Source organism: Stenella coeruleoalba, assembly GCF_951394435.1.
Source record: "Stenella coeruleoalba genome assembly, chromosome: 11".
In the NCBI taxonomy this organism is placed as follows: Eukaryota; Metazoa; Chordata; class Mammalia; order Artiodactyla; family Delphinidae; genus Stenella; species Stenella coeruleoalba.
Window position 1 is genome coordinate 58,026,545 of NC_137157.1, and position 27,057 is coordinate 58,053,601.

The 27,057-nt window shown below is 50.7% G+C and overlaps 3 protein-coding genes across 3 annotated transcripts; 2 read left to right on the top strand and 1 right to left on the bottom strand.

Annotated features, from left to right (window-relative positions):
* Positions 1-549: 549 nt before the first annotated feature.
* TAC3 (tachykinin precursor 3) lies at positions 550-6,765 on the top strand (the record flags this gene model as incomplete). The annotated part of the gene is made up of 6 exons (XM_079937848.1): positions 550-663; positions 3,065-3,170; positions 3,363-3,392; positions 3,886-3,939; positions 4,342-4,416; positions 6,504-6,765. 5 exons carry the CDS (start codon positions 550-552, stop codon positions 4,413-4,415), a joined length of 378 nt encoding a protein of 125 aa, XP_079793974.1. The 3' UTR covers position 4,416; positions 6,504-6,765.
* Positions 6,766-14,681: 7,916 nt separating this feature from the next.
* Positions 14,682-22,381, top strand: ZBTB39 (zinc finger and BTB domain containing 39). The gene is made up of 2 exons (XM_079938081.1): positions 14,682-14,791; positions 16,319-22,381. Exon 2 carries the CDS (start codon positions 16,363-16,365, stop codon positions 18,496-18,498), a length of 2,136 nt encoding a protein of 711 aa, XP_079794207.1. The 5' UTR covers positions 14,682-14,791; positions 16,319-16,362; the 3' UTR covers positions 18,499-22,381.
* Positions 22,382-24,829: 2,448 nt separating this feature from the next.
* Positions 24,830-26,032, bottom strand: ACKR5 (atypical chemokine receptor 5; the record flags this gene model as incomplete). Its single annotated transcript, XM_079938225.1, has 1 exon — positions 24,830-26,032. One exon carries the CDS (start codon positions 26,030-26,032, stop codon positions 24,857-24,859), a length of 1,176 nt encoding a protein of 391 aa, XP_079794351.1. The 3' UTR covers positions 24,830-24,856.
* Positions 26,033-27,057: the final 1,025 nt, after the last annotated feature.

Below are 27,057 nucleotides of genomic sequence, written 5' to 3' on the forward strand. Positions count from 1 at the left end.
TGTTGGATGGACAGGAGCTGGCACCAAAGGACAGGGGCAGAGTCAGGAGGGAATAAAGGTGGCAGCCTTTGATCGGGGAGCAGGATACTGGGAAGGTGAACAGGAGTCAATGGGGGTTGATGTAGTGTTTGGAGCCTGTGGGTACAGACTGATTCTTCCTATATTAGAAAGTTTTTGCCTAAGTCTTGGGGTACCTAGGGCTGGAAAATAGCACCCAGGATCCCTCCTCAAGCCGACTAAGGAAATAGACCCATGCACGTCATATAAATCTATTATCTTCCCTGGGAGGCTAGAGTCCCCCACATTATTGCGCCATTGCTCGTTGCCAGGTGCATATCCTGGGGAAATATGTGATGGGGGAGCAGGGAAACTGAGCGCCTCCCAGCTCAGAGACTCTCCCAGACTAAGGCTTGGGCGGGAGAGTTGGGGGCTGGGGAAGCAGGGTCAAGCCAGGCTGCTAGTCGTGAATGTCTCCCATGTTTGCACCTGTGTTGTGTCCTCCTCCTCCTTGCCTTCCCTCCGTCCTGTCCGTCTGCACTCCTAGGCATCATGAGGAGTGCCCTGCTGTTTGCAGTGATCCTGGTCCTCAGCTTGGCTCGGAGTTTTGGGGCGGTGTGTGAGGAGTCACAGGAACAGGTGGTGCCTGGTGGGAGTCACAGCAAGGTAAGGCACCCACTCTGGCTCACCCAGCCTGGCAGAGTACTGGGCAGCATCATAAGGCTGCACTCTGCCTGTCCCACCGTGGTAGGGAGGAAGGTGGGACGGGCGGGCTGGGAGTTACCCATCAGAGGGTTGGACAGCGCAGCCTCTGCAGTGGCCTCATGTTCTCCCAGTATGTCTGTCAGTGTCTCTGTCCCTCTGCATGTCTTTGACACCTTGTACATAAAATGTGCGGCACTAATATGTTGTTTGGTTGGTTGATTGTGTGGTGACCTGGTGATTGGGTGGTACTGTGAGGGGTAGGATAGCGTTGTCTCAGGTTCCCTATGGTCCAGCTCAGGTTCTGTCCCTTTGCAGGGGGGCAGATCCTCCCCACTTCCTGGATGGTATGAAACACAGTCAGAACTTCTCTCCCCAATAGTCATTTGTGTGCTCTTTTACCTATCAGCTATATGTATTTTTTGTTTTCAAAATTCAAATAAATTCCCTTATCCCCTGCTCATCCACCCCCAATAACCTCAGGTGCTCCTAACATTCCAACCCTTTCTTCCCTCCTCTCCCATGTCCCCCTCTAGCCTCTGCTGAGTCAGGATAGGAAAAGACCCCACAAAACAGGTTGGGCCCCAATTTCCAAAGTTCATCTAAGAAAAAGAGTAGGAGTTGTCAGGGTAGGGGTACTGGGGGAGAGCAGGGAGGAAGTCTTCTCAAGGTTTTGACAAGACAGCAGTTACATTGGTACGAATGCTTTTAAGATGATTACAGGTGGAACTTACTACATATTCAGTGTGTGAAGTCTAACTGCCTCTCCAGCTCAGATCTGTTTAGCATCTCATTACAGGAGGTGCGCAGAGTATTTGAACAATTTGGGGAAGTGGCTGCGTGGGAAGGGCAAAGAGAGAGATCACCAGCCTTCATCTAGCTGGTGAGGTGTCCCAAGGTATGATAGGTTGGCATCCTTGCAGTAGTTGCACCAGCTCCAAAAGACCAGAACCAGTTCAAAAAACACAAGCGAGTGCCAAATATGGGCTGGACACTGTGTTTGGAGCCCAAAGTTCCAGCTGGAGACAGTCAGAATATCTGGGTCTGTTCCTCTGAGACAAACTTGCTTTGAGACCTTGCCCCTCTTGGTCAATAAAATAGAGCTTGCCATCCTGCCCCTTCTCCCTGCAGGTCCGAGAGGATGAGGGAAATTGGGACGGAACGGGAGTAGGATGTATGTGTGCCTGGGCAGCGAGGTTGGCACGTGTGTGGGTGCATCCTGGGTAAATGCCCATCTGCGTGTGCTCAGCCGCCCAAGGACCCCTAGGCTCTGGAGAGAGAGGAACCGCTGAGATTCAAGGTGAAAATCTCCAAACATGATCAATTGTCATTATCTCTCTGCAGCCGCAATAAACTGGGTGTGTGATGTGTGCCCACCAACCATCCCAAGTTGCTAAAAAAGAAACCACCAAGATGAGAAAGAACCCCTGTTTGGCAGCAGGTCTAGAATGGGGTTCATCTGTGGAGGGGAAGAAGAGGCTTCATTCTGAGCATGCTGCCTTCGTGAAATTCTAAATCCAGGGGAGAGAGGGGAGAGGGAGACAAAAACAGAGGCAGAAACCTGATGGAGAAGAAAAGAGAGGGCGAGGTGGTGGGAAACGCAGGGAGAGAAACATCCACGGACACAGTGCAGAGCGGGGGCAATTTCAGGATTGCTGGTGGCCCTGACTGCCTACCCCCACCTGTCCCCAGGACCGAGTCCTGTCTGTGACTCAATCATGGAGCACAGACCAGAGGACACTAGCTCTGTCTGATGAGCCTTTCTTGTGAGTGCGGGAATTCCTGGCTCATTCACTTAGTGGGGCAACCACATCGTTGGTCAAACCGGTTCCGGGTGTGCCAGGGAGAAAAGAACCAATGGCCCTTCTCACTGAGAGGTGGCAGGAGCTGGAGGGGGCCCCAAGGGTCAGTCCCCTTTGAGCTTGGGATATAGCATGACCAACTCCCAGCTTTCCTGGGACTGTCCCAGCTTGAACACTGAAAGCCCCACATACCTGGGCAAACCGGGACAGTTGGTCGGCCTACAGGGATGCCCAATGTGTTCCCTTTACATGTGCTTCCCAAACCTTGCTGTGCCTGTGAGTCACCTGGGGGCCTGGTTAAGATGCAGATTCTGTCTCAGTAGGTCTGGCGTAGACCAAGATTATGTATTTTTAACAAGCTCCCAGCAGCGATGCTGCTGGTCCATGGACCACACTTTGAGAGCCTACTTCGCTTCTAGTGTACACCAGAGGAAATCCTGAAAGAAATAGGATGTTAAGTTCAGCTGTGATGAGCTCAAGAAGAGGCCATTTCTTGTGGGGAAAGAGTGAGTGGATTGGGTGTGAGCATCCTCCTCAGCCCTCTTTGTTTCTCTCCCCAGAAGGACTCGAATCTCTACCAGCTGCCCCCGTCGTTGCTCCGGAGACTCTATGACAGCCGCTCAGTCTCCCTAGATGGATTGCTCAAAATGCTGAGCAAGGCTAGCGTGGGTAGGAAGCAGCCCCGGGCAGAGGGGCGTGTGGGGCAGGATTCTGAAGATTAAATAGGCCTGGGAGACCCCTTCGTGTGGGAAGGAGACTGGAGATGGCTTAGTGAATTATTGAGGGCTGTGATCTGAACCCCCTCTAATCATCACTTTGCAGATTCCTTTCCCCAGTTACATGCCTGTTCTTGCTTCACAGGTCCTAAGGAGTCGTCACTTCCCCAGAAACGTGAGTAGCCTCTTCTCCCTCCTGATCTCTGCTGACCACTTGCCTAGAGCTCCATGGGCACAGGGCCCAGTGACTATTTCGGCTGGCCCCGGCTCAGCTGGCGCAAACAGCATGCCAGCTGCAACTGCTCAGCCAGCCTTTCCTGAATGGAAGAGGCCGCTGAGAGCCGGAGGAAGCAGATGTGCGGGGCACGGTGGAGTCTCCCTCCGCTGGTAGGTTAGTGGGAACCAAGAGGATCTCTTGGTGGCTGTGAAGATTCTAAGCCAGGTACCTGTTGGGTGGGAGAATTTCAGAGAGTTCTCGAAATGTGGGGGAGGGAGAGGTAGACAGAGAGGGTGGGCCTAGGGGACAGCCTGCTAACTGCGGGGAGTAAGCTGTGGTGAGACACTGAAACAGAGACCAGAAGCCCAACCTCAGAAGTCTTGACACATGTCTGGGGAAATGTATCAGCCCCTCACTATCACCGCTGAAAATGTTGGCCCTGTTTCTGCAGGTGACATGCATGACTTCTTTGTGGGTCTCATGGGCAAGAGGAACATCCAGCCAGGTAGGAAGATGTGGAGGTCGGTGGAAGGACTAGCGTGCTGGCAAAGATGTAGCAGAAGTCAGCTGCTTCACATTTGTCACCAGAGGGAAAGACAGGACTTTTCTTAGCTACAGTGAGGGTTCCTCTGCCCCTTCTAACCAATCGGCTTGGGTCCACAGTCCAGCCCTCCCCGGGAGCACAGGACGGAGACCTTTATAAGATAGTTCTGCTGCAGCTGCGAGGGGGTCAGGCAAGCTCTGCTTCTCCCCCGCCCCCCGCCCCCATCTCCCAAACAGAGCATCCATCTACTTCCCAACTCTGTCTTCCAAAGCTGTCCTTCATAGCCAGCCCTTTGCTATTGGGTCAGGGTGAAGGTCATATGCAGAAAAATCCCTCCTAACTACACTGTTTATTTCACCACAGACAATCCTATTGATGTGAACCAAGAGAACGTCCCCAGCTTTGGCACCTTCAAGTATCCCTCCAATGTGGAATGAAGTAAGTACCTAGGGAGAGGAGAGGGGACTGTGTGTGTGTATGTGGGGGGAGTAGGTTGCCAGAGGAGCATTGGAGCATTTCCTCTGATGCTGTGTGTATTAATGCTCATAATTAATGGCCTAAATACACTACCAGTGCCTGACATTTAGAAGTGTGTGCTTGCCTGTGATCACACACACACAGACACACACACACAGACACACACACACCCTGTTTCTCATCTCTTTCCAGTCTCATGGACCCCTGCTTATGGCTGAGTGGTAGGAAATGGCAAGGGAGGGGTTTCCCCTGGGGTTTCTTTGATGAGCAGCTTCTCTTGTTTGGACTCCATTCTTGTGATTTGTGCAAAAGGTGGAGAGATCATCATCTGATAATTACAGGTACCACATCTATTCACAGGTGAAGCATTTTGCTTCCCAGGCAGGCTGAAACCATTCAGATCATTCAGAATCTCGGGTTACCGGGTCCACTATATAGTTATTTGCAAGGGTGATTTAGCAAGAAATGCAACAAACTCTGAAATCTAATGGGGAGTAGCTGGAAACTATATCTTAATCGCTCTGTGCAGTGTAATGAATATGAGCATGGCCTGAGTTTGAATCCTGCCACTCACTAGCTGTGTCCCTTGGCCAGGTTACAAAACCCTTCTGTGCCTCAATTTCCTCATCTGAACAACAGGGGTCACAGTATTACCTTGCAGGGCTGTGGTTCTGAGTCTAGGTAAAGTGTTCAGAACAGTGCCTGGCACACAGTGCTGTGTGTTGGCTTTATTGTGATTGTAGTCTGGGAACTGTGGGGAAGGTCCCAGTGTTGACCCTGGCGGGCTCCAGTCTGTCTGCCTGGAGCTGTCTGGGCTGGACCCTGGGCCCGAGTGGGCTGACAGCTCTTCCACTTGGTATGCAAGTGTGAGTCCCCCGGGGAAGTGTCTTGTCAAAACACGGAACCGTCTGCCTCGACACCATCTTCCCACACACAGCAATAGCAGCTCACTGACGGCTTTCTTTGCACTGGCTTCCACTGAAGGTGTCAGGGGAGGAAAGGAGAGGGATCAGGAAGGCTCAGTCTTCCCAGAGACTCCTGCCCCTCTCTCTGTGGCCCTGCTACCCACACTCATTGGTCTCAAGGGAGCCCCAAGGACCAGGAGCAGGCTCTCAATGAAACTGCCTGTGTGTGACTCCCCGGGCCCAGAGACCGGGTCTGGCCCCCCATTCAGTGTTGGGTGAGAGGGTACAAAAAGCCGTAATAACCGTAACTCACTGATTACATGGTACTTACTGTATCATTTTGCTCTCATTAGATTGTTATTTCAGTCCTGCTGACGGTCAGATAATTATACGGGCAGCTATATCTGGATGATATACACTCCCCAACGTTATGCATCAACCATAAAGATAATTACAGTGCAAGTTTGCCATAGTATTTTATACAAATGGCAGAAACAAGTGCATCGTGGAAATCTACTTTTAATGCTTTCTGGCGAACGTAGGCTCTTTCAGAGGGACCAGGCCCATAATTGCAGCCCTCATAACCTCACCACTGATGGTGCATTCTCAACCTGTTAGGTGCTGGGAAGAATAGACACTAGGTCCCTGGGGGCTGGCATTTAAAGGAGGTTAGATGAGATGGATCAACACAGATCATTGTGCCATCTTATCTCATTCATGTGAAACTGCTGAAAAAGGAAGTGATCCCTGGGCCTGTCCTTCCTCTGGGAGGTTTCTGGAAAGAGGAGGAGGGACTGAGTGAGGCCAGGGGAGCATTAGTGCCAGGGTGCATTGGACAGGGCTGTGTGTATGCCTGGCTCATAGGGATGCCAGGATGCTATGAACTTTGCCAGTACTTCTTTCTGCATGGGCCCCTCAGACCATAGCGTGATAAACATGGAAGCTGGGAAGATGCCTGCACCTGTGGCTAGGAGAGTTCGGTCCTCTAGTTCAAAGGCTACAGGGGTAGCTGAGGGTTAAGACTTCCATTCTCTCTACTTCTCCCTTACAGATGCCCCTCCCTTTCTCCCCCGCCTCCCCAGTGGGTGGTTGGTGGGAGTTTTACAGGACAGAGATGTGATTTCTTCTTTTTTTGGTCCTCAGCACTCCACTTCTGGACTCCTGGGCTGCATCGTGAAGACACCTGTCACCCTCTCCCAATCCCCAGGTGCACGCACTCCTATTTCCCTTCCTCTCCCACATCCTTGTAACACTCCTGTGCTTTGACCCCTTCTCCAACCCTCTACCCCACCCGCTGTAGAAACTGCCTAGTGAGCCCCCCCAGTCCCTGCAGGCATTGACTATAGATTGCCCTGGAGTTTCTGTAGCATCCTAAAAATGTGATGTCTCTCCACGCCTCAACAATAAAGGATTTTTACATATTATGACCTAGAGTGATGTATTTGGTTGGTGGGTTGGTGGGTGGGTTTTCCTCTTTCTTGACTCTTGCAGCTACATCACACACACATACACAGATATATATATATGATACACACACACATATCATATATAAATGGAAGTATCTTTATTTTGTACACATATTGGTTTCCCCAACAGTGTCTTACTCCTTGCTTCATACAATTAGTATCAGAAGATTTATTTAGTGATTAAAAGAAGAAATGAATTTGGAAGATGGTTTCTAGCACTCAAAGACTTTCGCAGACCAGATTTAGATAAAGAAGTACAGATATTCTGAATGGCTTGTCTGTATTTCCAGGATGGGCCTGGGAGACATCAGTCCCTGAATCCTACTCCAAGAAGAGAAGTGGGGATCAAGGCTGTGCGAAGATCCAGCCCAGAGGAGGGTGCATCCCAGCACTGTACTATTTTTCTGTCGCCGAATATTGAACTTGGATCCTGCAACAGGTCATGTGGATAAGATGGTGATCCATAAACAGAGTTCACATTGTAGCAGGGCTTTAGACAGGCAAACAGCACTTGATCTTGCTAGGGTGGGGCATAGACAGGGAAGTTACTATAGGGGCTGAGAAAGAGGAGAGCAGATCTTTTTAGTGTTAACTGGCCACCTTAGTGGCCAGTTATAAAGGGAAAACATTTATTTCCTACTCTTCTGTGATGCAACTCTTACCAGCCCCTGTAATGCTGGTCTAGTAGTCTGCAGTGTACATAAGGCACTTAAATGAGGTGTGTGTGGGTGTCTTTTATTAATCTGATGTGCTAACTGTCACAGCCCACTGATCCCAGGGGGAGTTCTGTACCCTAATGGAACAGCCTGGGAAGTCCTCAGGCTCCCTGTCTTAGCCCGGTGTAGGGGACTTGGCCATGGCCCTGAACCACCCTGATACAAAGTCGACACTCAGTTCTCCCAAGGCTGTGTAAAGTCAGGGCCATGGAGCCAGAGACCAGTTCCTGCAGGTCCTTCACCCCAGTGAAAGTGCTCTCTTCCCAGAACCTGACTGGGGCAACTTTGGACCCACAGCTCTATGGTGCGGGCGCTCACCTCAGTATCTCTGGTGTCAGGTTTATTGCTAGAGGTCAAAGAATACCCTCACCCCAAATCCTCAAGCCGTTTTCCAACGCGTTATATTGTTGGCTTTTCAAAATGATCTACCTAGACGGTTTAAAAGTGGGGTAATTTTGCAGAGTCTGGGGAATTTATTTGGGTCATGAAAGCTTCACGAGGTGGTTCTGTTCTTGTCAAGTAGGAGCATAAGTGTAGAAAGGTTGCTCTCTGGTGGGACTAATGAAAATTGCAGTACTGGGCATTCCAGGCAAAATGAAGACAAACTTTAAATTGGATTTCTGTTTTTGTGCTTGGAGAATGTGTGAAGGAATCCTGGCCTTCTTCTTCCTGTTGTAAAGATGTTGATGCCTAAGGGGACCTGGTCAAAAAGACCTTGGGCTGAATTCCTGGCCCTTCTCCATTTAGCTTTGCATATGTGTGCTATTGTTATTACATGATGATTTACTTTAAAGACTTCGGTATTAAAGGTTCTAGACCCAATTCAGTGTGTGGAGGGGGAGATTTCCCACACCAACAAGCAGTGCTCCAACATTATCTACCTGGAGATAGTATCAGATTCCACAGGTTGAGGGCTCAGTCCTACAAGACGTCCCCCACCCCCACCCCTCCTTCAGATGCCAATCTTAAGCCCAGGTTGTTAACTCTCTACAGGTTGGAGGTTCCCACAACCCTCTCCTTGAGTTCCATTAATTTGCTAGTGTGGTTCACAGAACTCAGGAAGCCTGTTTACTCACTAGATCACCAGTTTATTATAAAAGGATATAACTTAGGAACACCAGATGGAAGAGATGCATAAGGCAAGGCATGGGGAACGGGGTGTGGAGTTTCCATGCTCTCTCTGAGCATGCCACCCTCCTCTCCTTGAATCTCTACATTTTCACCAACCTGGAAGCTCTCCAAACCCAGTTCCTCTAGGATTTTATGGAAGCTTTATTACATAGGTATGATTGATTAAACCATTGACCAACGATAATTGATTCAACCTCCAGGCCCTCTTCCCTCCCTGGAGGTCAGGGGCTTAGGAATGAAAGTTCCAACCTTTTAATCATAAAGTTGGTTCTCCTGGAGACCAGTCCCCATCTTTAGGTGCAGTCCCGAAGTCACTCGACAGCATAACAAAAGATATCTTTATGGCTCTCATCACTTAGGAAATTCCAAGTGTTTTAGGAGTTCTGTGCTAGAAATGGGGGTAATGACCATATATATATATATATATATATATATATTTTTTTTATTATAAATCACAATATCACAAGTATAAACAGTATAAACTTTAATCTATACCTTTAGGGGGTTTGTTAACAACTCAACGGGAAACGTAGGCATGGTCCCTGAAAACTCTTTTGAGTTCTGTGTCTCTCTCATTGTTTCCAAGGGCCGTGAGTAAGTTCCTCTCAGCCCCGAGCTCCACTCTGTGTGTCAAGCTCCTGATCTAATTGACTTTCCAATCTGGCACAGGTCAGCTTGAGCTACCAGATGATTCCATCCAGAACCCAATCCCCTAGCCCTTGGTTCAGACCACAATTCCCCCACTTGAGCAGAAAATCCCAGCTGCTGGTTTGTACCCAGATTCCACACAGGGAACTGCTGGTGGTTTGGTCTGCAGTTTCATATTTGTTTGGAATCCTTCCCCAGATTCCATGTTGGGAACTGCTGGTGGCAGCTGCAGCTCCTCATTTGTTTGGAATCAGTCTGCAATCCCCATTGTTTGGGGTCTGCTGGTTCAATCTTTTTTCCAGTCCCCAGTTCCATGGGAATTGGTGGTGGTGCACACAGGGACTTTCCTTGGCCAAGCTGCAGTAACATCTCTTGGTTACTGCTGGTGTATTAAGATGCACATGTTTGTTTGTCTCGCTTAGTGTAGATAAAGGCTATTGTTAATCGGAATCTTGGAAGCCATAAAGTTACAAAAATTGATGAGCACTTAAAAGCTGTTAGAAAAAAATAAAACAACAAAAAAACCTGTTAGAGTGCTCACCTAACCAAAAGACTCCCATGTTAGGATAATTTGGTCATAGAATGGGTTAGATTGATGCCAACCTCAATAAAATTTCCATGCAGTGAGGTACACTTGTAAAACACCACACAATCTCCAACCCAGTGGCACATCCCTCTTAGGTATTAGTTTGGCTCCCAGAGACCCAAAATCTTAGCTAAAAATATAACAGGATCCTTAAGCTCCAAAGAGTCAAGCATGCCACCTTCTGGCATACCTGCCTTTTTTTTTTTTTTTTTGCGGTACGTGGGCCTCTCACTGTTGTGGCCTCTCCCGCTGCGGAGCACAGACTCCGGACGCGCAGGCTCAGCGGCCATGGCTCACGGGCCCAGCCGCTCCGCGGCATGTGGGATCTTCCCAGACCGGGGCACGAACCCGTGTCCCCTGCATCGGCAGGCGGACTCTCAACCACTGCGCCACCAGGGAAGCCCATACCTGCCTATTTTATGTCTAAGAACGATGGTTCCAGAAGCTATAAATATCTACAAAAATGGCAAAATCTTACTAAAAACACAAAAGGTATCTAGAACAACACCTAGGCCTCCCCTATTACATCCTCCTAGGTGTCCATCATCAAAATGCTGCCCAGGGATTGATGTTCAGTTGTAATCAATGGAAACACTGGAAAAGGGATTGTTCTTAAAGGCCTTATGCAAATTCTTCAACATCAGCTGCAAAAGTATGTCATTTTCAAGAAGATTCATGGAAAGGACTTTGGTAAGTACAGGTTTATGATAACTTTAAGAGCATATAACTGAACAAGGTAAGAATTTCCAGAACTAATGGAAAAACTGGATTCAAGCAGAACAAGTATTACTTACATGGGACTGAATAACTGAGGAGAAGAATTAAAAATTTTACGACTTTTTTGTTTGCAACATCGCTGGTCCCTTAATGTTTTGTTTTTCTAAACTTAAGAAAACCTTTTTTTTCTTAAGCTATCTATGATTTACAGCAATTTGGTAACATATACCTTTGTAAACAAAGATGAAACATGTACTTTTTCTCCCTACCTGATCCTGTCAGAATTCAGAAACTCTTGAGTATTCTTCTCATGGCAATAGGATTAGTTATTTGCATAAGTCCAATAAAAATCTGCTCTCCTTGTAACAGGATGCAATTGGAAACGCTGGCTACATTATCAAGGCTTTGACTGAAATGTCATAGTTAAGAGAAATGTGCATAGACTCAGATATGACTAGGTAGCTCTAAGGAACTAAGGTTGACTTTATAAGGCCAGTAAAGCCCCTTGGAAAAATTGGCTTGGTACTCTACTTACAGGGTTCCTGGCAGCCTTACCATGTAAGTAAGGAAGGTCATTTCCCGGCAGGTCCAGGAACCCCAGGACATTTTCAGGACCTTGAGAAGAGGAGAATTCACCCAAACTACAGGTTTTTCAGGTAAAGTCTGATGGCAATCCTTGGCTTGGCTTCCTGGCTTCAGAGGCTTTTAAGAGTTCAATCTGAAACTCCTAGTAAAGCAGTCTTAAAAAAGAGCTTATAGGGTCAATCACTACTCTTGTTGCACTTATGTAACTAATCAGGCCAAGTTAAATTCAGACGAATTGTTGTGTTATCTTTGGGGGGAAATGGGGTGATTGTAGAGAGAAAAATTATGTTTTAACCTTTGTAAATATTAGATTCTAATTCTGTTAATTATCTTTGAGGTTTTGTAATATACTTGAAAACTAAACTAGATCCTGAATTCTTCTAGTTTCCTCAAATATCTGGCTACAACTCTCCAAACTAATGTTTCCAATTTTCTCCCACCCTTCTAATTTGGAATCACTAATAACCTAATAATCACTAATAGAATGCCCTTGAAACTCCTTGGAAGGGACTATACCAGGTCTTACCCGGATGGCAGCCAAACTTCAGGAACTTGAACGTTGGGTCCACAGCTCCTAATTAAAAAGGGCTCCTTCTGATTTTAGGAACTGCACACCAGCTAGAGACCTCAAAATCAAATTGACAAAGAAGAGGGGTAGCTGACATTGATGTAAACTTCTTCCACCCAAGACATCAGATCAAGACTTCCTACTTTAACTAAACTTGAAACCCTTACTTCTTTTCTTTCTTTCCTTTACTCTGTCATTGGTCTGGAAAGATGACACCATCATCCATATGTCCCAGGCCATTGCTAAGGGGGATAACATTTCAGACTGCTGGTTTTGTCATAAAAACTCCGATCTGACCATTAATAGTGCCACCTTAGCAGAATTGGTCTGTGTCCTGACAGAATTAATCTTTGTCTGTGGTGGTTGTCATTCTCCTTGGGCCTAGGAATGCCTGGATGGCTAGTGCATAACTGGGCAATGCCTTTTAGGTTATGTAACTGTGCCCCTGACTGTTCACAGACAAACTGAGACACCTTATTGGGTCAACTTCCCTGAATTTACATCATCAAATTAGAAAGGACCTACCAGGAGGCTTTCGTGATTCAGGATTTGCTTCCTTTGGCAGGTCCCTCTACTCCTGGTTAGGAGTGAGTACAGATGAGGTTGTGATCAGAAATCTCTCCTTAACTCTTAAAGATTTTCCTGAATGTGCTCCTAAACTAATGCCTGCCCAACAAAAATCCTTAGACTCTCCAGCCAAAGTTGTTCTTGATTTTCTTTTAGCTGAACAAGGAGGTATCTGTGCTATGGCCACCACCACCCACTGTACCTAAATGAACACTTCTGGGGAAGTTGAAACTCAGCTGCATAAGATTACTGAACAAGCCACTTGGCTTAAAAAGGTGACTCCGCTAATGGGGTCTTTCTTTGACTTGTTTGATTTTGATTGCTTTGGGTCTTGGGGACCATGGCTCTGAAGTGCACTCTAGACATTGGGAATTGTCCTGCTTATAATCGTTATAGTAGTCTCCTTGTGCCCTGTATTCTCTCTCTCTTTTTTTAAAAAATAAATTTATTTATTTATGGCTGTGTTGGGTGTTCGTTGCTGCACGCAGGCTTTCTCTAGTTGCGGTGAGTGGGGGCTGCTCTTCCTTGCTGTGTGCTGGTTCCTCATTGCAGTGGCTTCTCCTGCTGCAGAGCATGGCTCTAGGCACACAGGCTTCAGTAGTTGTGGCTCACGGGCTCTAGAGCACAGGCTCAGTAGTTGTGGCGCTCAGGCTTAGTTGCTCTGCAGCACGTGGGATCTTCCCAGACCAGGGTTCGAACCCGTGTGTCCTGCATTGGCAGGCGGATTCTTAACCACTACGCCACCAAGGAAGCCTCCTGTATTCTCTTAAAAGCTTTAAATGCATGTTGTCAGTTGCTAACCACCAAGCAAATGATCTCCCTAAGACTGGAACACCAAAAAGGGAATAAAAAATATGACCAACTAAAAAACTGTGAGCCTGAAGTCGTGACCTGTGAATACCACAGAGATTCAGCCAAAAAACCTTCATGACCTGTGAATGTCACAGTAAAAGCTGTGACGAGAACTTCAGACTGATCGCTGGTAATGGTGCCAATGCCTTAAATTTTGATCACATCTCTCAGTTAAACTCAGGTAGTTTCAGTTTGATAACAATTCTTGGGCAGGAGCATCTGGGGAGAAGATTTGGAGGGTAACTGCTGCACTAAAGGAGAAGGGTGGGTGGAAGCAGAGAAACTGAGCTGAAAACGAGTTGAGGAAGTAGGGGAGGAAAAATAATTCTCCCTCACCCTTTGAGGTTCCTGGCTGAGTAAATAATAAAAGACAGATTAAAAGGAAAAAAGAAACAGAAGTTTAATAACAGGTATACTTCCTGTATACATGGGAGATACCCAGGAAAACTAAGTTTCTAGACATTTAGTAACCCTTCTCTTCCTGGTACAGAGAGGTACCTTACAAATGGACATTTCCCTTATAAATGTAAATATCTTTTACAAAAGTGTAACTTCTACTCACTTTTCAGAGCTTCTCCCCCGTCTGCTGCTTCTTAAAAATAATCCTTATGCCAAAGAGGCATATTTTGAGGTGTCAAGTTCTGCACCCCTCCAGGGAGGACAAGCTGCCGGGAACAGGCCTGCGCTGCCAAGGTGCAGTGGGATCCTGTGAATTCCTTCATTTGCCCACCTAGCTGGAAGGAGGGTCCACAGTGAACTTCCAGAGGGTTCTCCACCAGGGACCCAAAAGTACTTGTTCATTCATTCAAACAGGCTTTGTTAAGCACCTATCATATGAACCAGAAGCGTGTGGGAAGCGCAGGGACGCGGTAGTGTGCAGAACCACGGCGCCCTGCCTTCAGGAAGGTCACTGCCTGGTGGAGGAGACGTAAATTAATCAAACAGTCTCACAACTTCGTGTAAAACTACAACAGCAGACGTTCTGAGAGTAAACTTCTGGGAATATGAGATGTGGAACAGGGAAGCCGATTTAAGCTTAGAGCTGGGATAGGGTTTTTCACTTCTCCAGGTACCAGCGCGAGGAGGGAGTGGTCCTGCATCCGGAGGATCAGTGCTTCAGAAAAGCCAGGCCTGGGTTGGGGATGGGGGTGTTGGAAACGTCCTCACCGTTGCCCGCGGGGCCCGGCGGCGGCGGTCCCTGGGCCGCGCGGGGGTTGGAGGTGGGGTCGAGGGTCCCGGGTAGCGCGAGGGCCGGGCGGGGAAGCGGAGAGGGCGCGAGGGGTGACGGCGGCCGGAGGCTCGGCGGCTTTGGCCCGCTGGCCTCGCGCCCGGCCCCGCCTTGAGGGGGCGCTGCCTCCTCCTGGGCGGCTGGGGGCGCTGCGGCCGAGCGGCGGGGGGCGCTGCCTCCTCCGGGACGGCGGGGGGCGCTGCGGGCCGGGCGGTGGGGGCGGCCCGGGCCGGTGCGGCGAGCGGCGCGGCGGATGGAGAGTCTGGCCGCGGCCGGCGGCGCCGCCTCCTTGTCGGGCCGGGCACGGCGGGCCGGGGCCTTTGTGTGAGGCGGCGGCGGCGATGGTGCTCGAGCCCCGCGGAGCCGGGTAAGCGCGGCCCGGCCGAGGGCTGCCCCGGCCGAGGCCCGACCCCCATCCCGGCCTTTCTCTCGCTCTCGCTTGGCTCCCTCCTGCCCGCTCCCCTCGGCCGGACCCATCCTCCCCGGCCGCGCGCCGACCCTGGCCGGCCCCGCCGCCTATCCCCTCGATCCCCATCCGACCCCGCTCCCCGCCGCCACCCCCCGTCCCCGCCCGAGGTCGCCCTGAGGAATTCCCCCGCTGTTTGGGGAGGGACCGAAGTGCTCGATGCCTCCCAGATGGAGTGCCCCAGCCAGATCCAACGCCCTTCCTCTCGGATTCGACCCTCCAGAGGGGAGACGGCGGCGCCGCGGGATTGTTGGGGTGCCTTCTCCGAAGTTCCGAATCCGTCCCCTCCCACTGCCCGCTTGGGCTTCCCGGTGTCCGGACCTACGGACCGCTGATGTGTGGCCACCAGGGCCCGGGAGATGCTTGGCTGGTACCCAGCAATGCTCAGAAGCTTCCTGGGCCCCAGAAAAAGTTGGGAGTTAGTCGAATGTGGGTCTGTGTTGCCCAGGGCAAGTCGTGAGGCCGAGAGAGAAGGCAACTAGTTTGTCTTCTTTCTGGCGGGCAGGCCTCAAAAAGGGGAAAAAGTGGTACTGAGCAAGCCTTTAGGAGTTACCTATGTAATTAGATGCCTTCTTATGGCATCAGGTATATATCTCTTACTTCTGGTCAACATAAGCATAAATCCTGAAAAGGGTGGGAAGAAAAATTGAAGCATATTTAGGTAATATTAAATGCCACAGTGGTGTTCTGCTTTGCTTTACTTCTCTGGTGTCTGAGTGTTTTAACTTCATCCACAGCATACGAGAATGTGATAGAGCAGTATCTGAATGGCTCTGGGCTATGGAGAGACAAGAGGGGAGGCAGGTAGCATAGGTAGGGAGAGATGGGAACTCAAGAATAAGCAAGAGATTTTTTTACGGCCTGAACGATCACAGCAATGATAGGAAACTAAAGGGTAGAGCATCCTTATCTTGTCCCCAACAGCTAATGGAGCTTGATAATTGTGTTCAAGTATGTATATGGCATTTGGCATCATAAGCGAAGGGAATATACTCAGTGAGATAGGAAAGCCTGGATTCAGGAAGAAATTAGGCATTTAATATGAGAAAAATTAGAACCAGTTGCTCTGGTAATGAAGTATAAGATTGTGTCGAGAGGATGCTTCTGGCTTGGCTTTAAGGCACTAGCTTCTGTCCACCCAGGCCTACAGCTTCTCTTACTCTTAAAGACCAACCCATCAGATTTTTTTCAATAGTTTTGGATTTTGTTGTGACAACTCTTGTCTTTGGGAGTATGCAGGGAGAGAGGTCACTGCCCTGTCACTTTTGCTGTCCTTGCCCCGAGCAGAATGGAGCAGGTGTCTGTCCATTCACTCTTGCTCTCCGCCCAGGGCTTGGGAACATGCAGACTGGTGGTATTTCGTCCTGCAGAACTCCTCACCGGCAGGGGCGTGTTTGGCCATCCACCTTTTCCTTTTGCTGTCCACAGATTAACCGTGCTGATAGGGAGGCAACGTCATAGGAGCTGCTAAGATGGGCATGAGGATCAAACTGCAAAGCACCAACCACCCCAACAACCTGCTGAAGGAACTCAACAAGTGCCGGCTCTCCGAGACCATGTGTGATGTCACCATCGTAGTGGGGAGCCGCTCCTTCCCAGCCCACAAAGCCGTGCTGGCCTGCGCAGCTGGCTACTTCCAGAACCTCTTCCTGAACACTGGGCTTGATGCTGCCAGGACCTATGTGGTAGACTTCATCACCCCCGCCAACTTTGAGAAGATTCTGAGCTTTGTCTACACGTCAGAGCTCTTCACGGACCTGATCAACGTTGGGGTCATTTACGAGGTAGCTGAGCGACTGGGTATGGAGGATCTCCTCCGGGCCTGTCACTCCACCTTTCCTGACCTGGAGAGCACTGCTGTGGCCAAGCCCCTGACCAGCACCAGTGAGAGCCACTCCAGTACCCTGAGTTGTAGCTCAGCAGAACCAGCCCATCCCCTTGGAGAACTCAGGGGTGGGGGGGAGCACTTTGGTCCTGATCGAAACTATGCGTTGCCTAGTGATGCTGGAGGAAACTATAAAGAGGAAGAGAGAAACGTTACCAGTGACACTAACCATAGCCTGCCTCTGCCGCAGCAGCCACTGCCGCCAAAGACAGAAGACCACGATGCCCCTGCTCCGTTCACGTCCGTTCCCAATGTGGTGACCCAGCCAGTCCTAGGCGCTGTCGGCATGGGCGTCCAAACCAGCACAAGGTCCTGCCAGCCATACAAAGTCCAGAGCAATGGAGACTTCAGTAAAAACAGTTTCTTCACCCCTGACAATGCCATAGACATCACCACTGGGACCAACTCCTGTCTGAGCAATAGCGACCACTCCAAAGACCCGAGCTTTGGGCAGATGGATGAGCTCCAGCTGGAGGACCTGGGGGATGAAGACTTGCAGTTTGAAGACCCCACCGAGGAGATAGGCACAGCCGAGGAGGTGATTGAGTTGAGTGATGACAGTGAGGACGAGCTGACTTTTGGAGAGAGTGACAGCCGAGAGAATAAGGCCATGCCCTGCCAGGTATGCAAGAAAGTTCTAGAGCCCAACATTCAACTGATCCGACAGCATGCTCGGGACCATGTGGACCTGCTGACCGGCAACTGCAAGGTCTGTGAGACCCACTTCCAGGACCGAAACTCCCGGGTGACCCATGTTCTGTCCCACATTGGTATTTTCCTCTTCTCCTGCGACATGTGTGAAACTAAGTTCTTTACCCAGTGGCAGCTGACCCTCCACCGACGGGATGGAATATTTGAGAACAACATCATCGTCCACCCCAACGACCCCCTGCCTGGGAAGCTGGGTCTCTTTTCAGGGGCAGCCTCCGCAGAGCTGCAGTGTGCTGCCTGCGGGAAGGCATTGGCCAAAGATTTCCACGTGGTCCGGGGCCACATCCTTGACCATCTGAACCTGAAAGGCCAGGCCTGCAGCGTCTGTGACCAGCGCCACCTTAACCTCTGCAGCCTCATGTGGCACACACTCTCCCATCTCGGTATCTCAGTCTTCTCCTGCTCTGTCTGTGCGAACAGCTTTGTGGACTGGCCTCTCCTGGAGAAGCACATGGCTGTGCACCAAAGCCTGGAAGACGCCCTCTTCCACTGTCACTTGTGCAGCCAGAGCTTCAAGTCGGAGGCTGCCTATCGCTACCACGTCAGCCAGCACAAATGCAACAGTGGCCTTGACGCACGGCCTGGTTTGGGGCTACAGCACCCAGCTCTCCAGAAGCGGAAGCTGCCGGCTGAGGAGTTCCTGAATGAGGAGCTGGTGCTGCAGGGCCAACCCGGGAATAGCAAGTATAGCTGCAAGGTGTGTGGCAAAAGGTTTGCCCACACGAGTGAGTTCAACTACCACCGGCGGATCCACACGGGCGAGAAGCCGTACCAGTGTAAGGTGTGCCACAAGTTCTTCCGAGGCCGCTCGACCATCAAATGCCACCTGAAGACGCACTCGGGGGCCCTCATGTATCGCTGCACGGTCTGTGGCCACTACAGCTCCACCCTTAACCTCATGAGCAAGCACGTCGGCGTGCACAAAGGCAGCCTCCCGCCTGACTTCACCATTGAGCAGACCTTCATGTACATTATCCATTCCAAAGAGGCCGAAAAGAACCTGGACAGCTGACTGGGTCCCAGCAGAGCCAGGGGGAGCTCCCAGGCAGCAGCCAGGACGTTGGTTTTCTAATGGCTGTTGGTCCCTCCCCAGCTGAAGTTGCAGTTTTGCCTTGCTAGGAGTTCTGTTCTGTCCTGTGTTGAAAGAAGAAGAAAGAAGAAATAGCACATGAACACTGTTACTGTTTTTGAGAACAACGGCCCTATATCATGTTTACCTCCTTACCTGTTCTTGCCCATGGAGGGCTGTGTTTTTGATTCTTTTGAGGCTGGTTTTGGGATCTCGTCAGGCAGTTGGTGTCAACTAGATCCCCTTCCCCAGCCGCTCGAGTTTTAGTTTACTGATAGGTTTTATGCTGCTAAGAATCCAACCAACAGCCTCACTGAACAGAGGAGGTGGAGAGAGGTTTTCACCGTGGGTATTACTGCCAGACCTCCAACCGGGACAACCAGCTATGAGAGAGATTTTGGGAATGTGGTCATTCAGAAAAGACTGGTCAGCAGGGCAGCTCACCTCAGGTGCCAGTCCCAGCCCTCAGCAGGGGAAAGGGGTCAGGGATGGAGGGTCCTGCTTGTTCCATGGCTCGAATCTGCTGATTGGACAGTAAAATCTCTTGGCAGCTAGATCCAAACTGGGGACAAAGCGTTCTGTTTAGGTCAGAAGGCTTTGGGATGAATCCTTGCCAGCCAGAAGAGGTGTCCTGCAGTGCCGCCGGAAGTGGCAGCCTGGATGGACAGGAAGGGAGGTTTTCTCTTTTCTCCTCAATTCCAAAGAAACACAATTTTATGGAGTGATGGCCCGGGACGTCAGGCCTTCCCTGTGGGCAGAAAGGACAGGGAGCCGCTTTGATGTAATCCTCTGTCATCTGGCCACGTCCATCGACCTTGAGTTTCCTGGTGGAGAGGTGGGGATGTCTCTGAAGCAGCAGCCTTGCCTTAATTTACATCCAGTCTCCCACCTAGAAGTGTGTTTGGCCTGTAGCGTAGATGAGAAGACCCCATGAGGTGGGGTGGTGGACTGTGAGCCCTTCAGGATTAAAGGGACCCGAGTAACTGGTGGTTTGTAGCGGGATGTGTGTCTGTCTGTCCCAGTCAGGTAACCTGTTGTTAATACTTTGTGCTAACTGGGCCAGAGCTTTGGCAGCTCCCATTTGACCTGCTGGAATTTATCCTGATCTGTCATTGTGTCGCCACCAGGGGGCGCTATTGACCAGCAGCTGGTTCAGGCCCTCCCTAGGTGACTCGGGAATGGGTCTGCCCAGTCCTGGGGTGCTGGTTGGCTCCGTTCTTAGTTGCCTTTTTGAGGGGTCTTACCCAAAGAAGGCTTGAGGGAGAGGGTCCTCGGATCTCGCATCTCACAAGGTGGCACCTCAGTAACCCATACTACCTCACCTGCTCAGGCGAGCTCTGGGGGTCCCTGGCCTCGGCCCTGATACAGCCCCTCGTGGGACTCAGCAGCACCCCAGGCTGTTTTACAAGCAAGTGGTTTTAATTAACTCACAAGGCCTTTTTGGACATTAATATTTATTTATTTTTGTTTTTGTATACATATTACCCAGCATCTCTTGGATAAGAGACTTCAGGAAAATGAGCTTCTCCCCAGCAAGTAGCCATATTCCAGGGGACAATCCTGGCCAGATATTTGGGAAACAGGGGCTAAAACTAGGGGAGAACAGGTCAAGCCTTTAAACAAGCAAATTCTTTTCTTTCTCTCCAGATAGTCTCTTGCAGAATAGACCCAGGGAACCATTTAGGTAATGGATGTACATTCTAGAAAGTTGAGGCTTGTTAAATCCCTAGGCCTTCCATCCCCTTTCCGTCCTCTGATTGAGTAGGTTGGGCACTGGGTTGAGGGGATCAAGTCACATGAAGGACCTTCTTGCATATTTTCTCATCCTTCCTAAAGTTGGGAAGCTATAATAAGACATACAAATAAACCAAAGCTCTGTCCCTGTTGGACCTGCTGCCTCTCTCCCCAGCCCTAAACTGATAAAGCCCCCGAGTTTGTGTGCATGGCTCTCTGGTGGGGTGACCATTACATGAAGGGACTTGTCAAGTGGCCACCTTTCACCATCTGAATCCAACTACTTAAATGTTCCCCTGGGACATTCTTGTCAGAAAGCAGTGCTGACACTTCTTCCCTGACTGACTGCTCCCTTTCTTCCCACGCTGACCATTAGGCGATTAAGAAGGAAGGTGTGTAAAAGATTACAGTCACCTATCTGCTAAGCTTTTCACGCCTGAGCGGTTTCTCGCAGATTGTTGGTGAGGACTGAGTTTTGAAGGGCCGGATCTGAGAGTGGGGATGCTCACTGGGACCCAGCCAGGTAGCTGAGAATGGATCAGTATGCTGGAGAAACCCTCTTCCGCAACAGAGGATATCATGGGTGCTGGGTAGTCTGTATACTTAACCTGAAACTGTGAAGTTTTCCCTTTTCGCCAGTAAACCAAAAAGCAAGTCCCTGAAACTTTGCCCCTGAAACACTAAACAAGAAACTGCACCCCCTGATCCTCCTGAGGCAAAGTGGTCAGCCAGGGTGGCCCGGCTGGTTGCAGTCAGACATGTAGCAGGTCAGTAGCTCATGAGGCTCATTGACCAAACCCTGTTCCCCTGCGTGTCCCCCGTGTTCGCACCTCAACCCTTCCTCTGTTTGGAGTCATGTTTGCTGCCTCTGCCACCAGCTCACCCTTTTCTGCACTGTTTTACTTGAAACACTATATTGTGGCAAAGGGTGCTCTAGGATACCTGGTGGAAGGTATTAATTGTATTTTGAATTTAAAATTTTTTCAACTGTTCTTTGGATTTTGTTGCCCTCTCTGCCCTGGAGCCCAGTTTAGCACTGTCTCCTGCTGTATTGTTCCAAAGTTCTGTTTGATCCTTGAATGTCTCTTCTTCTCCCTTTTCTCCCTTTTTCTTGTTCTGTACTCAGGACCAGCTACATAATTTACAGAGCCCTTTGTTTAAAAATTATTAAGAATTTCAAGATGGCGACTAGAGCATTAAAGCAAACACGAGGCCATTCCCAACTCTTTTCCTGAGGGAAAACGGTGATACTCTAATGGCACACTGTAAACAGCTGCTGTGGCCAGAGGAAGGGATCAGTATCCTGGTGCTCCTCTGGCCCATCCACGGCTCACTGATGCCACAGCACCTGCGGGGAAGCTCTGCTGTACCCTGGTATTTGGTCCTAAATTTTAAGACTCCGTGGAGTCACTCTAGTTCATGGCTAGTTGGGAAGAAAGGAGGTGGGGGTGGGGGGTCAGGAAATGGATAAAAATTCTTTCTGACTTTCTTCTGCTCTGTCAGTACCCTTTTGTCTCTAGGATAACCTTTGAGCTTAAATACCTTCTCCCCAGTCAGGTTTTGCTGCTGGTGGATTTTCTTCCTCTTCTGGCCACCTGCTGTGCCCTAGTCCCCAGACTACTCAACTTAGGAAGTGAATTTAAATTCCTTCATAGATGGGCATGATTTTGGTGGCATGGAAGTGGGCTGTGTGGAGAAATCTGCCCATGTGGGAGTCCCCACGTGTCCTTTTCCCTAAATCCTGCGCTGAATGAATCAGGAAGCAGGGCACACAGCGTTGATTTCAACGTGATAACTCATGGTAAACTTAACATCAGAATGAAAAGGAAACTTTTACCTTGGATGTTTCTTTAACACCCTTCCCCTGTCCAGTCCACCCTCCCCTCCCACCTCTACTAGCTAAATCTCTTTTGAAACCAAGAAAAATTGTTGACGTCTTAACTCCTTCCATTAAATTAATAAGTACTGACCTCCTAATATTTAAGTGTTTACTATCTATTGCTGTAAAGTTTTGTATATTTTGTAAACTTTTTCCCCCAAATAGTAGATGTCTAAAATCGTTGTACATCTGATTCTTTTATATTCCATTGTTCGGCACAAAGTGTGGTTTTTATTTAGAATAAAAAAAGGAAATTTGAAATGGGAATTCTTTTCTTATTTACTGTGATCGTGCTCATCCCTCAGGGTTCAGAGGATCTGGGCCTCCACCCTCTCAGTATCAGGATTCTGCTCAGCAGGTGCCAGCACTCTTTCAGGTGCACAGTTTCCTTTCCTGTAGCTGGAATTCCCCAGACTTGATCTGTTTTTAGTGGAAAATCAACTCAATGGCCCAGCCTTTTCAGAGGGACCATCTCTGGGGGAATCTTCTGTTGGCCCAGAGAGAGCAGTGGGACTCTGCTAATGTCTGGGTGGACCAGAGATTTGGCCGCAGATTGTCTTGCCAGCGCCATTTGATTCACCACGACGTGATATGTCAGAGTGGAGAGAGGCAGATTCAGAGAAGGGGGCGGAGGTTCGGCATGATTTCATGAGGTTGGTAACAAATGTCCCCCCACAGAGAAGAGACAGGCCTCTCTAGAAGTCAGGGTGCGATGTGGTCCATTTGGTCTCAGAGCACACTGCTTGGGCCCAGGCCCCCATCAGTGCACTGCAAATGTAGAGCAGAGGGCCTTGCTGCTGTCGGCACACGAGTTCTCCTCTCAGGCCCTAAGGAAGTATTTGTGCCGCCAGGGTGGTCACTGGTCGCCAAAATGGAGTCCACGAGAAGAGAAGATGTTGGGAAAGTGGCCTCAGGTAATCTGGGGTGTGACAGATGTAAAACTGGGTTTCCTTGAGACAACTTCCGGACCCTGAGGCAGAGGGGCCAGTGATAAGGGCATTGGGTCTGGGCTGGGTTTTTATGTGGGCACAAGTGAGGAAAGTCTTTCTAATACATTCTGTGCCTTGTTAGGTCAGCCCTTACTGCAGCGCCAAGTCACAGCCCAAACTCCCCTGGCTGAGAAAGGTTTCAGGTCTGCGCCACCAAGCAGCTGTTTGAAGCGTTAAGACTCTTAAAAAAAAAAGAAAAGAAAAGGCCCTTTTTCAGGTTTGGGCCCAATGAGCAGGGGGAGTTAGACACAGATTTCCCTCTGTGCTCCTGACAAACGGGTTCATACACCGCTGGAGCACATGTTTAATGCATCTGGTGAATACAGTCTCAGATTTCTAAGTGCAGAGGAGATGGTGCTCTAGGTCAGCGAGTGGTTATTCCAAGTTAAACATTCCTGACATACTGAGCACTTGAGCAGGACAGAAGGTCTCAGTGAGTGTGTCCACAAACCTCTCGTTCTCCACAGGCAGGATGGAGGGGCGGAGGGCTCGGCACTGGTGGGCTGGGACCTGCTCTTAGGCTCTACTTCAGTCAGAGTGCTTCATGGACGTGGTCCTAGTTTCCCAAACTGATAAATGAGCCCCTTCCAGAAGACCTCCTTGTTAACAAGAGGACTTCTTTTCCTGTCTATAGGACAAGTGTTAATAGAAGTTGCTGGACAGGAAAATTATGAGAGACTTGGCCAGGAAGAAAGAAGTCTGAGGGTGAGACCTGACTTAGGAGAACACCAGAACTCTGCCCTGTGACAGAATTGGAAGATTTCCACTTCCCCACCCCGTGCAGGGGCAAAGGCTGAGGGACAGAGCACTTGTCAGTGCCTCCTGCTGCCTGTCCCGAAGTCTGCTCCCAGAGTGGATATCTTGATATTTTCCTATGATCTGGAGAGAAAGGGAGGGACTGCGGGTAGAAGTCTGGAAACCTGCTAGACCCAGAGCTGGGGGAAGATGGGCTACGAGGAGCGTGGACTCTGGGACAGCGCCTCTGCTTTGGGGGGAGGGGATCAGGATGGACGAAGGGGAGAGTATCAGCAAGGAAATGGAGCCCTTTCCTGCATGGTGGGGGTGGAGAATCCTCGAGCCGGCCCAGCTGCAGGGTGCCTGTCTGAGACCTCAGCTTCACCCCGCCCCTGCTGTCCCCACCGCCCACCCCCTCCATTTATCATCACACTGAGGATGCACTGCTAGAAAACAGCCTCCTGAGGCCTCCTGGCTCCTTGGCCTCTGGCCTCTTGTCCCTGTAGCCTACATGTGTGCTAGGAGATCAACAAGCACAAACACAAAAGGAAAGTTGTGTGGGGTTCCTGTGGAGCTCACTCTTTCCGGCCAGCGTGGTTTCTGAAACGGGTGCGTCTGGTTTCCGCTGAGCATCTCTTTAGCTTCAGCTCCCTTCCCAGTCCCAGCTTGCAGTGCAGACTTTTTCAGAGATCCAGAGTCATGTCTGTCTCTATTCTTTATTTCTCCTTTTCCCCTGCGTGTCTCCCTTCGGCACAGGGACCGTGTCGAATGGTACAACGCCAAGGACCCGTTCCCTCTCCCTCCCTGCCTCCCACCCCATCCCCCGACTTCAATATTTTAAGACATACTCAAAATTCGGCCATGAGGGCTCTGACCCTCTCCCCCCGCCCCCCACCCCCACCCCCGATCTCTCACCTACACTTCCAGCTTTCTACTTGGCTGGTAGAGGAGACTGGAATCTTCCTCAGCTGGCTATAAGAGCCCGAGGAGCAGAGGTGGGTGGGGTGTCTGCTGCCTGGAAGTTCAGGCTTGGGTGGTGGCGGGGGCTGGCTGCAGGGGGCTGGCTGCCCTCCTTGGTGATGACGATGGAATGCTGGGTGGAGGAGGAGGAGGAGGAAGCATGTCTGCCCTCCCTGGCCTGGACCTTGGGAAGGTAATGGACCACAGCGTTGAGCAGCCGGCCCCGGAAGCTCGGGCTGAGAAAGTTGTACAGGATGGGGTTGACGACGCAGTGGAGCATGGAGAAGCAGTCGATGATGTCGTAGAAGAAGTAGAGCAGGTGGGCCAGATAGCAGTGGAGGGAGATGTGGGTCCCGTGCAGTGTGATCAGCAGCAGGGTCACATGGTAGGGCAGCCAGCAGGTGACAAAGACGGCAATGTAGGCACACACCAGCAGGCAGTGGCGCCGGCCCTCAGGCTGTCCTGCCCGCCGAAGCCGGCAGGCTGTCAGCACGTTGAAGACCGCAATGAGAGGGAAGGGCAGCAGGAAGCCCAGGACGGTGGTGGACAGGGCCACCGCCAGGGCCCATGTGCTGTACGTTTCAAAGGGTGCCATGAAGAGGCACATGGGCTCAAAGCTCTCCACCAGCCGGATGTGGACCACCTCGGGCAGCGGGATGAGGGCCGAGAGGACCCAGACCCCGGCGCACACGGCCCGCCGCCCTCGATGCTGGTGGCGCTGCCAGGAGGGAGAGGCGTTGGTGAGGGTGACGTAGCGGTCGATGCTGAGGCACACCAGGAAGAAGATGCTGCTGTACATGTTGGCAAAGTAGAAGTAGTGAGTGAAGCGGCAGGAGAAGCTGCCCCAGAGCCAGGTGTAGTCCAGCGTGACCTCCAGCATCCACACGGGCAGGGACAGGACGATGCCCAGGTCGGCGATGGCCATGTTGAGGACGTAGAGGCGCAGCAGCCCTGCGCGGGCCGCCCCGCGCCAGTTGACGCAGATCACCAGCAGGTTCTCCACCAGCCCGACCACGAAGACAGCCAGGTAGAGCACGAAGAGGGCCACTCGCTTGGTGCTCTCGCTGAGCTCCATGTGGCACTCGGGCAGGGTGTGGTTGAAGAAGTGGAGCAGTTCCGTCCAGTTGTGGATCTCTCCCGCCTCGCTGGCGGGCGCCACGCTGGGCCCCGGGGCCGACATGAGGACCAGCAAGTGCCTAGTGGGGAGAAGGGAGGGTTGGAAGAGAGGGGAGGCCTCGAAAGCAGCCTGGTGTTCCCAAGGTCGCAGGCCACAGGGGCCGGAGGCTTCGGGGAAAGATCCTGCGTCTGAAGAGGCAAGAAAGGGAAGTGCAACATTCAAACCGGGAATAAATAGCACACGGCTCACTGCTGGCTTTAACCCACGAACACAAATATTTTGTTAAGGGGTCTCAGTGGTGGGAGAGACCAGAGGCCAAACGCCTTCTCCCCGGCCCGGCCAGTCCCGCCCTCCTCCAGCCCGGGTGGGCTCAACCTCCACTTCTCTCCTGGCGCTTCACCCTTTGGCCCTTTCACACAGGCCTTCCTTAGGGGCTCTTGCTCTGTCTTGCTATTTGGGCCTTGTGTATGGGACACACATACACAAACACAGGCACAGACACACACACTTCCAGTTCATCCCTGGGAACATCTGTGGATCGTACAGGGAAGCCAATCGTCTCCAAACTCCACTGCCTTCTTCCCTGAGAGAGGGCAACACTCACCTGAGTTTCCCTGTTGGGAGCACCTCCGGTCCTGGAGGGCCGGCAGGTCTGGACTGCTGTGGAGCTGCGGGGAGGCTGGAGGGACCGTGGCCGTGGGGCTGGCTTTGCTGCGGGCTTCAGGGCCGCCCTTCTCATCCGGGAAGCAGTATCACTGGCTGAGGCTCTGTGGGAGAGGGTCGGGGTTTTTCCTGCCTTCCCCCAATCCAGTTAGAGGGGAAGTCACAGCAAAACATCCAGTGTAGCGGTGACAGGGAGGAGTCAGGCTGCAAGCGTTAAATTCCAGACTCCTGTGGCTGTGTGAATTTACCTCTTTAAGCCTCAGTTCTCTCCTCTGCAAAATGGGACAGCAATAGTATCTACTAATACGGGTGTCTGTGAGAATTAAATGAGCCATCAAAGTGACGTGCTAACGCTTTACATATGTATGTGTTTTCCACCCGATAAATGGGATTGGCATCCCACTCTGCCCTGTCTGTCTTGATAC